At 39.7% G+C, this 10,684-nt stretch overlaps 2 protein-coding genes across 2 annotated transcripts in view; one reads left to right on the top strand and one right to left on the bottom strand.

The window, feature by feature from the left end:
- LOC104704971 (GPI ethanolamine phosphate transferase 2-like) overlaps window positions 1-3,865 on the top strand; it is a 5,000-nt gene extending 1,135 nt beyond the window's left edge. Inside the window, exons 4-16 of the mRNA XM_010420964.2 lie at window positions 97-181; window positions 269-375; window positions 469-549; window positions 719-771; window positions 868-970; window positions 1,047-1,190; window positions 1,293-1,389; window positions 1,479-1,710; window positions 1,803-1,899; window positions 2,024-2,944; window positions 3,027-3,119; window positions 3,212-3,507; window positions 3,635-3,865. Coding sequence (XP_010419266.1) covers window positions 97-181; window positions 269-375; window positions 469-549; window positions 719-771; window positions 868-970; window positions 1,047-1,190; window positions 1,293-1,389; window positions 1,479-1,710; window positions 1,803-1,899; window positions 2,024-2,944; window positions 3,027-3,119; window positions 3,212-3,507; window positions 3,635-3,767 — 2,442 coding nt within the window. The 3' untranslated portion in view covers window positions 3,768-3,865. The remainder of the gene's footprint in view (window positions 1-96; window positions 182-268; window positions 376-468; window positions 550-718; window positions 772-867; window positions 971-1,046; window positions 1,191-1,292; window positions 1,390-1,478; window positions 1,711-1,802; window positions 1,900-2,023; window positions 2,945-3,026; window positions 3,120-3,211; window positions 3,508-3,634) is intronic.
- Window positions 3,938-4,733, bottom strand: LOC104702789. Its single transcript, XM_010418710.2, has 2 exons — window positions 4,660-4,733; window positions 3,938-4,557 (listed from the first exon to the last, which is right to left on the bottom strand). Exon 2 carries the CDS (start codon window positions 4,471-4,473, stop codon window positions 4,066-4,068), a length of 408 nt encoding a protein of 135 aa, XP_010417012.1. The 5' UTR covers window positions 4,474-4,557; window positions 4,660-4,733; the 3' UTR covers window positions 3,938-4,065.

The raw sequence follows: 10,684 nt of genomic DNA, 5'->3' as shown, positions 1-10,684 counted from the left end.
GTTGAAGGTGTGTTTATTGTAGTTGTTAAGTAAATGATCACAGTTTAAGATGATCTTTTTTTTGGCTTGCTGAGTTGTTGAATTTATTGTTTTCAGGCAATGGTTTCTGGGGCAATTGGTGGCTTCTTGGATGTGGCTTTCAATTTTAACACACAAGCCTTCTTAGAGGACAACCTTCTTGGTAGCTTTTAGTCTTGTGAATGAGAAATGTTTTCATGCGTGCTAACATTAAAGAATAGCCATTGTAAAAGTGCTCCGTTTTTACCAGGTCAATTTTTTAGGATTGGTTGGAAAATGGTGATGCTTGGTGATGAGACGTGGCTCAAGTTATTCCCAGGGCTATTTATGAGACATGATGGTGTTAGCAGTTTCTTTGTGAGTTTTACTTGGTGTTTGGTTTTGTTTATTGCTTTCTTATCTATATCGTGGTCATATACTCATATGAACAAAAAAATGTTTTTTGGACAGGTCAAAGATACAGTACAGGTAGACAGAAATGTATCTCGACACCTACCGGATGAGCTAAACAGTGATGATTGGAATTTCTTGGTTAGTTTTTGCTTTTGTTTTTTTTTTTTATTCCCCAGCATTGGTGTTTATCCCCTTAATAATTGATCACAATTTCTTCTGAGTAATATATATTGACTAAAATTAATTACTCTTGGATAACACTTGAGATTTTCTCTGCTTTATTCTTACTAGATCTATCCCTTATCAGATCCTTCATTACCTTGGATTGGATCATGTTGGACATACTGGAGGCCGTAACAGGTTTTGCTAGTTTCCTAGCCTATTTTTGAGTAGAAAGGTTAAGGTTACTACTAGTTGTATGGCTGAATCATTTTATTTTCTTTTTCTCTATTCTAGCCCTTTGATGGCTGGAAAACTTAAAGAAATGGATGACATAGTTAGAACAATGCATTTAATAGCGGTGATGGATCGTAACCATGATCAAGGACAGACTCTTTTGGTGAGTGTTTTTCGTGTTTAAAGGTCCATTTAAATTTCATATGTCATGAGTTAATCTTATTTGGTTTCATATACAGGTAGTAGTCAGTGATCATGGCATGACTGATAATGGAAATCATGGAGGATCGTCATATGAAGAAACTGACTCCTTAATGCTCTTCATTGGCTTGGGTAGCAATTTTTCTGATTATGGTGCAACTATCAATAATGTAGCTTTCCAGGTAAAACAGTCACTGCAAATTTCGTGAGATAACTTTTCCTCTTTTTCTGGACAGACTGTTGATGATAATGAGTTATACATGATATGAAACCTTGTAATGTAGGTAGATTTGGCGCCAACTTTAGCTCTTCTATTTGGTGTGCCGATCCCAAAGAACAATGTTGGAGTGGTTGTCCCAGGAACACTCAGTTCTTTAGGAGGTTAACCACTATTGGCCTCTCGAAATTTTCAGTCAAACGTGTGGGGATGCATCTGACTGGTTTTTCTTTACTGTGTCTTCTCATTTCAGATTATGAGCAACTACGGGCACTAGAACTGAATTCATGGCAGTTACTCAGACTAATGCAAGCACAGATACCGAGTTCCTTATTTGAAGGTTTCTCCTGCAATTGCTTCGTCGATGGAATTTGTGAGGGTTTGGATATTAGCGAGTGCTCTGGGGATAAAGAGAAACAGCTTATTTGCCTGTTTAGGAACGCTGCACTTCTCCATCACATTTGGAAGTCCAAGAAATTGACAAAGTGCGTGATTTGTTTGAAATTTCCACATACGGTGATTCTCCTGAATTTAAACTTAATATATTTAATTCCGATGATGGCTTTCATGTTGATAGGTCTTCTGGTGCCGTGGAAGATTTCAGCGGAGCTTTAGATGCATATAACGCCTTCTTGAAAACTGCAAGTGAGTGGTTAGCAAGCAAAACCACTGAAGTATGTTTGACATCTTTCTTAGAGTTCTATGAACGTATTTTAGAAAAAATGACGATTGTCAATCGTCACTAGTTTATCTAGTAAGAATCTATTGTATTGATAAAAAACTCTTATATGTTTGCAGAAACCAGTTTTCTTACTCGGTCTTGGATTGAGTGCCATGCTTCTTTCATGCATCGTCTGTGCCACTCTCTTTCTGTCCTTATTCAAAGAGGTTTACCATGAGCCCAAGGATCGAGTCTGCAGTTTGAGTTATCGGTTAAATTTGGAAGAGGTGTTCATTTTTGCTCTTCTTTTGATCCTTGTTATAAGCATGGGATCTAGTTCAATGGTGGAAGAAGAGCATTATATATGGCACTTCATGCTATCGACGTTCCATCTTCTGATACTCTTCAAGACAGCAAAGTTATTCGATTTTTCCAAGGGGAGGAACATAGTTGGAGACTATAAAGCTGTTTCTATCTTCTTGCTTCTTATATCTGGTAGACTACTAAGAGGTTGGCATCAAGGGGGCGTGAACTGGACATACCTTCCTGATATTTCTAAGTGGCTAGAGCAAGTTGGCAGTGGTTATGTGAAATGGATTCAACTAATCTCAAACTTCCTTGTTATTGGGCTAGGACTATTTACACTCTCTCGAACAGGATCAAAGAGAAAAAGTGTCTGCGTCCTAGCTCTGGGTTTCCTAACTTGTGGGTTCCTAGTCTTGCTACATACAGGGAGATATCAGGATGAAATGTTTGGAGTGTCAACTGATTTTGGAGCCACTGTCCTAGTAAAAGTGATCTATTTGCTTCTTTTTATATCTGCGATTGGAGCTGCTTTAGTTTTGCCATGGTCCATGCTAAACAAAGACAAATCCGTTCTAGCTGAAGCAGGTGATTGCTTATATTTGATTGGCTCTGCATACATAATATGCTGGTGTCTTCTACATCTACTTCTCCAACAACCGATCAACTCGGGGCCCATACTTTTGCTTCTCATCCAGATTTTAGCAATTTCATGCCTTTCTTCTAATGATTTTCAAGTGAATGAATGGGTCGAGGTTAGTTTTTCTTTGTGTTCTTTGTCTGGGATTTATACTGCAAAATAGCCCAAGCTTTAAGGTTTGGGGTTTCTCTTTGTAGATTGCAGCGCTCTATTACATGGGAATGGCAGGTCACTTTTCTCTTGGAAACAGCAATACTTTAGCAACGATCGATGTTGCTGGTGCTTTTATCGTAAGCCCTGTGCTTCCTCATTTTTTTTGTTTCCACCTTCCGTATGTACACTTACCATAACACTGACACATTCACCAAACTCTTTTTCGTAGGGAATTTCTAGTCATTCTACAATACTATCTGGGATCTTGATGTTCATGATCACGTATGCATCTCCCATGCTGTTCCTTTTATCTCTTGTCATGTACGTTGGTGCAAAACTAAGAAACCAATCACATTCAACAATATCAACTCATCGGGAAACAAGTCTTGGACAAATTTTGAAGCTAAAGCTCGGGTTCCCTTGTCTTGTTCCGCTCTGCATCAACTCAATACTCTTGACCGCATACACTGTGGTCTTGCTACTAATGAGGAATCACCTCTTTGTGTGGAGCGTCTTCTCTCCCAAGTAAGTCTTTGCTTCTGTCTTAAAAAAATCATCATGCCTTTGTTCTTCTTCTTCTTTTTTTTTTTTTTTTCCGGTTATCTAGTGGTGTTAATTGTTGTTGATTGTGTTGGTGAACAATGATAAATAGGTACCTATATGTGTGTGCAACCACTCTGTGCACATACATCGGAGTTTGTATCGTAGCTGTTACTGTAACCTACGCTTTCTTTGTCACTACCTTCCGTAGAAGCAATAGAACTACTAGACACGACAACTCGTAGTTATGGTCTTTATTATGTAGGGAGAGAAAGAGAGAGACTAATAGAGATACTGTAATCCTGAGATTTGAAAGTAAAAGAAACTCTGAATCCACTTGTTTAGTTTCACATGATTCTGATAAAATAGTATTTTTTTTATTGTAAATAAGAATGACTTTACAACTTGTGACTCTAGTACAGTAAACATTGGTGAATACTGATTACTGAACAAAATTCACAAATAAAGGAAGAAAATAATTGCTTAACAAAAACTCTTAAAACCAAAAGAAAAGACTTGGTTTCTTGAATTCTCTCATATTCTTCAAGTCTTGGTTAGCTTTGAAGACACTTTCGTCATCTCTCTACCACAGAATATCGGAACCGGTACGTGTCTTGGCGAAGGAGCAGCACACATCGTGACCGAACCATCAAAAAAGTCTCCTTCTTGAGTCGGTGCTCGAACAGGATCAGGGTTATAAGATTGCGCTACTTCTTGAGTTGGTGCTTGAACAGGATCAGAGTTATAAAATTGCGGCTTTCTGGTATTAGAAGGTTTGAAGTAAACTCTTTGTGAACGTTTCTTCTTCAAGCCCAAAAGAGGAACAAGTCTTTGAGGAACATGTAAAACGGAGTCACGACAGAAGTGGTGGTAACCAAATCCGTGTGGCGTAAGAAACGGAACAGCGAAAAATTCACGAACGAGGTAACGGTGTATTATCGTGATCGACATCTTCAAGTAAGATTTTGAGGGTCGTTTTAAGAACAGAACAGCAGAGTACTCTTCTTCGTATGGATGACTCTTCGTCTTCGTCTTCTGCTTTTAAAGACGAGGGAGAGAGCTTTAATCGATTTGATTGTGAGAAATAATGAGAGGGCTAATGGGTTATTTATAATCATGTTGAGTTCTATAACTTACTTGGAATTGGAGTTTAACAAAAAGGAAACATGTGTATGTATACGCCTTTGTGATAATGTTTCCTTTGCGTTCTTTTTTTCCATGACATATAGGGGATATGTATGATTGCGTTAGTTTCCATTTTTTTGGTTGTCTTTTAACGCAAAAAAACTGGAATTGGCACGTGTCTTGGTGACGGACGGAGTAGCACACGTTGTGACCGAATCACCAAAAAGATCTCTTTAACTAAATCCGATTTAGATTGTGATTTCACGGTTTCAGTTTAGGTGGTTTTGAGGGTTTTAAAAAAAAAACGTTTTGGCCAACAATACATAATAAGTATATAATAATGTTATTATGATTAAAAAAAAAACGTTTTGGCAAACAAAAATAATGTTACAATTTACATTCTTTTATATAAAGATATGATTAAATTAACCTAAGTTTTTTCTAATATTAAACTAAAAATTAATAATATTTTAGAGATAAATATAAATAATTTAAAACTAAAATATTGGTAAATATTATGTTTTTCTATATCATCCTCAATCTTTCATAATTTGTTGGATAATTATTTTGAGTTTTTGACTGTCGGTTGAATTCCATGGCAAAAAAGTTTGAAACCAAAATAAAGGGACCGCTTTTAGATGAAACATGTAAAATGTACAGAGTTACGAGAGATTTCTTTGATAAAGGTAGAACCCTCTCATTATTTTCTTACAATCACTCTAATTCACATCAAAGAGTTTACAATTAAATATCTGATCGATAATCCGAAGAAGTTGAAGATGTTGATTATGCTAAGTTATACTGTCAAATGCTTATCAATTTTTTTACAAAACATGGAACTGCGTTCCATTATATCTCTACATGTACAAAATCTTCTTTATAATTTATGATTATGTACGTGTTTGATAACGTTTAATCACAACATGTTCACAACTTTAAAAACCGAGAAAACAGAGGAAAAAGAGAGTTGTATGTTATTGAAGGAAACTGATACAATGAAACAACGTTCACGAAGGAACGCAGAATCACTTCTCACCTGCAAGAGTCTCGGAAGAGAATCTCCAGCAAAACGATGAGGGAAGAAAATACTATAAAGTTCTAGAAAAGTTTACAACTCTGAAAATGCATAAAAGATAACGATGAGCTAACACTGCTCTTATACTGCCACCACACTAATAGTGTTAACCGTTACTTGACGTTGACAGCCTGCAACCTTTGCCACCTGCACACTGCCAGCTTGATTATTCCTTCCTCACGCGCTCGTCACTCTCTTATCCAAAACAATAAGCCCACATGCGCAAAATGCCTCTTTTGCTATATCAAAGCCCCCTTGTTCGAAGAACCTTGACCACAAGGTTCAAAGGCTGGAAACTTGCGCTGTAAGTCAAACAAGAACTCTCAGGTAGCTTCATCTTCCGTTTCATTTGTCCATTGAACCAAAACCTTTGTAACCGCACGACCTTGCCGCTTAACCATTTGACGAGCCAAAATCTGCACAGGTTCCTTGACACTGATATCCGACACAATAAATGGAAGCTGAGACGAAGTGGGAACATCACCAACCGCTGCCTTGAGTTGTGACACATGGAAGACCGGATGAATCAGAGAATGGTCCGGTAACTGCAGTTTGTAAGCCACTTTACCACAACGGTCAACAATCTTGTAAGGGCCATAATACTTTGGAGTGAGCTTCTGAGTTGAACGCATAACCACAGAGCCTTGGCGATATGGCTGCAACTTGACAAACACAGACTCACCAATATCAAAGTGCCGTTCAGAGCGATGCTTATCCGCTACTTGTTTCATACGGTGTTGAGCTCGCATAAGGTGAAATTTGACGACCAACAGCATTGCTTCACGTTCCTGCAGACTTCTGGCCACAACAGCCACCTTGGACTCACCAGGAAGATAAGGAAGATGCACTGGAGGGGCTTGACCATAAACTGCCTCAAATGGACTGAGATGAGTGGAAGTGTGAAAGTTGGTATTATACCAAAACTCTGCTAGAGGTAACCAATGACTCCACAACTGAGGACGTTCAATACACATGCAACGAAGGTAGGTCTCCAAATATCGATTAACAACCTCCGTTTGACCGCCACTTTGAGGGTGATAAGCACTCGAAAATTTCAGGTCAACTCCCTGTAGAGAAAACAGCTCCTTCCAAAAGTTGCTGACGAATATCGTATCCCTGTCACTCACAATAGACTGAGGACAACCATGAAGGCGAAAAACAGAGTCCATGAACGCTTATGCAACTGAGACTGCCGTATAAGGATGCGATAGAGCCATGAAATGGGCTGCTTTAGTCAATCTGTCCACCACCACAAATATCACAGTCTTACCAAAGGATTCAGGGAGGCCGTCAATGAAATCCACTGATAAGTCAGTCCAAATTGTATCAGGAATGGGAAGTGGTTGTAGAAAACCTGGATAAGTTGCAGTGTCATACTTGCATTGCTGACAAATTGCACAACTCCTTAAAAACATTTGAATGTCCACCGCCATGTTCTTCCAGAAAATAACCCTTTCACTTTCTTATAAGTCGCATCCCTTCCCGAATGTCCACCTGTTTCCGAGCAATGCATCCATTGTAAGATGGTTTTTCGTAACTGATCATCATTAGGGACTACGATTTTGTTCTTCCTACGCAAAACTGTTTGAACCCATGAATAATGTCTTTTGGCTGCAGGATCAGCCTGCAACTCGCTTATCAACTGTTTAAGTTCTGGATCTTTCTCATAATGATCTTGAATTTCTTTCATGAGATCGCACTCGAGAACTGACATTGCCATATATAACACTTCAGTACCCTCTACCCGTGACAAAGCATCAGCTGCTATATTGTCTTTTCCCTGCTTGTACTGAATTTCGTAGTCAAACTCCAACAGCTTAGGTAACCATTGTTGCTGAATGGGTGTGTTCAACCTCTGCTCCAAAAGGTACTTCAAGCTCTGCTGGTCAGTTTTGATAACAAAGTGACTTGGCAATAGGTAATGTCGCTATTTCTGAATTGCAAAAACCACTGCAAGCAACTCCTTCTCATATATCGACAAGTTCAGTTGTTTACCTTTCAAATGTCGACTAATAAAGGCCAAGGGGTGGCCATCCTGCATCAACACAGCGCCAATACCGGAGGAACAAACATCTGTCTCCACCAAAAACGGTTTGCTAAACACTGGGAGTGCTAGAACCGGAGCCTGACTCAAAGTTGTCTTCAAGTTTTCGAAAGCTTCCAATGCCTCTTGAGACCATAAAAACGAATCCTTCTTGGTCATGGCAGTCAAAGGACGAGCAATGGTACCAAAATTTTTGACGAAACGTCGATAGTACCCTGCTAGACCGAGAAACCCCCGTAATTGCTTAAGATTCGCGGGAACTGGCCAGTTTGCAACAGCGTTGACCTTGGCAGGGTCTGTAGATACCACACCAGCAGCAATAAAATGCCCCAAATACTCAACCCTGTCTGTTGCAAATGCACACTTGCTTTCCTTGGCAAATAGTTTATTTTGCCTCATTGTCTGAAAGACTTGCTGCAAGTGATTAATGTGATCTGTCAGATTGGAACTGTAAATCAAGATGTCATCGAAGAATATGAGGACAAACTTGCGCAAAAACTCCCTGAAGACATCATTCATCAATCCTTGAAACGTAGTCGGTACGTTAGTTAAGCCAAATGGCATTACCAGATATTCATAATGTCCACTATGTGTTTTGAACGCAGTTTTGTGAACATCCTCTGGCTCCATGCGAACTTGGTGGTACCCTGCTCTTAAGTCAATCTTAGATAACACAGAAGAACCCCCAACTCGTCCATTAAATCCTCAATGAGTGGAATTGGGAACCTGTTCTTGATGGTAAGAACATTGAGACCCCTATAATCCACACATAATCTCCAAGTATCATCCTTCTTTTTGACCAATACTACAAGTGATGAAAAAGGGCTAGCACTAACTCGAATGGTACCAGCAGAGAGTAGCTCCCTAACCATCTTGTCAATTTCATCCTTCTGGTACACCGCATATCTATAAGGACGTTGGTTAATCGGATCGCTTCCCTCTTTTAACACTATCTTGTGATTATGCCCTTCTCGAAAAGGTGGTAAGGATGTGGGTTCTTCAAACAAATCTACATATATGGTCTTTCACTCTGTAATAGCTGCATTATCAACATTGTTACGTTGACTTAGCTCCACTGCATAAACCATTGCCTCCTCTTGCTCAACTACCTCCTGAGCACAGATCATCGAAATTTGTATTGCCTCCTCTTGATTCTTGTTAAACTTGATGGCCTTAACTGTTCTTACTGACCCTTGTTTAATTCCATGAAGAAGTATTTTCTGATTCTTCCACCAAAATCCCATTTCTAATTTCTGCATGTTCCAAGTAGTGTCTCCTAACGGTGCTAACCATTGAACCCCCAACACCACATTGCAACCACCCAAAGGAATGATCATGAAATCATCTTGAAATTTTGTACCCTGAAAAGACCACTAAAACTGAGAAACCTTCCGTTGTACCCCCAACTTACTTCCATCAGCTACTGCAACTCTCGAAACACCTGCAGTTTGTACGTTTACACCTAAATTCTTTGCTGCACTGGGATCCATGAAATTGTGTGTAGATCCCGTATCAAGGAGTATAAACAACACCTTTTTCTTGTGAACTCCCTTCACCTTCAGAGTTTTGTAATCCGAAATCCCAGCTACTGCACTAATCGACACCATTGGCATGTCTTTATCCTCCTCGGTTACCATCAGATCACCATTTTCCGTATCTCCCTCATCCTCTTCTTCGACTTCAATCATGAAAACTTGTGACTTCTTATGCTTAAGATAGTGGTCTGGTGTATACTTTTCATCACAAATATAACACAACCCCTTTGCTCTCCTAGCACTCGTTTCTTCTTGAGATAAAAATTTCCTCGCCGGTTTCTGCACATTAGACCCCACATTCTCTTATTGATTCTCTTTCTTACTTTGAGTTGCCTGTTTTGCGACTGTTGTTGTGATTCCACCATGAAACTGCTTGGTATATGATCCACCAGACGAAGTACCCTTTGACATAGGATGAGCCTTCTCATAGAGACGGCCGAGCACAAAACATTAGCGAACAGTCTGTGGTGAAAACATTCTGATATGCATCTGAGTATCAAGACGATGACCTGCAAGATAAGAATGCACCAAATAATCTTCAGAGAGAGTAACTCTCGTTCGGATCAAATCAAACTTCTGGTGATAATCCACTATTCCATCAGTCTCCTGCAATGCTTTCAACTCAGCAATCGGATCTTCCAACACATCAATGAACCTTTCTTTCATCAATAACTTGTACGACGGCCAATCATTCAACAGACTCTGACCAAAAGGTGTTTGTACCAACGCATGATGCCAAACAGACGCGTGACTATCAAAATGCATAGAAGCCATACGAACCTTTGAGTCATTTGGTGTAGCATCAAGAACAAAATAGTCTTCCACCTTACAGATCCACTCCGAGAAATGTTCTCCATCAAAACGGAGAAAGTTCACACACCCTAAACGAGTAACTCCCGAGTAATGACCATATCCCGATAAACCTCCACCGCGTTGTTGACCAGAGCCACCTCCACTTCCCTCTGGCAACGCCGACACCGCCAAGGGACTACACTCTCCATGAGATTTGCTCGAGGAAGCCGATGGACCCGGTATCAACCTGATCAAATGCATCATGTCAGCCATATTCTACTCCAACCTCTTATCTTGGGCTTCAATCGCTCGTTCTATCGCATGAGGCCGATCAAGAATAGTTCTCGCATCACCGATCGCCTCACTTCCTCCTTCCTGAACTTCTTCACCAACCAGGTCCTACCGGTTAATCTGAGATCTCGTCTCCACACCCATTGTTTCCGAGGTTCGACTTCGCTCTGATACCAATGATAACGTTTAATCATAACATGTTCACAACGGTAAAAACAGAAAAAACAGAGGAAAAACAGAGTTGTATGTTATTGAAGGAAACCGATACAATGAAACAACGTTCACGAAGGAATGCAAAAT

The sequence above is a fragment of the Camelina sativa genome, chromosome 7 (assembly GCF_000633955.1).
Source record: "Camelina sativa cultivar DH55 chromosome 7, Cs, whole genome shotgun sequence".
NCBI lineage: Eukaryota > Viridiplantae > Streptophyta > Magnoliopsida > Brassicales > Brassicaceae > Camelina > Camelina sativa.
This window is presented reverse-complemented; position numbering and strand designations above follow the sequence as displayed.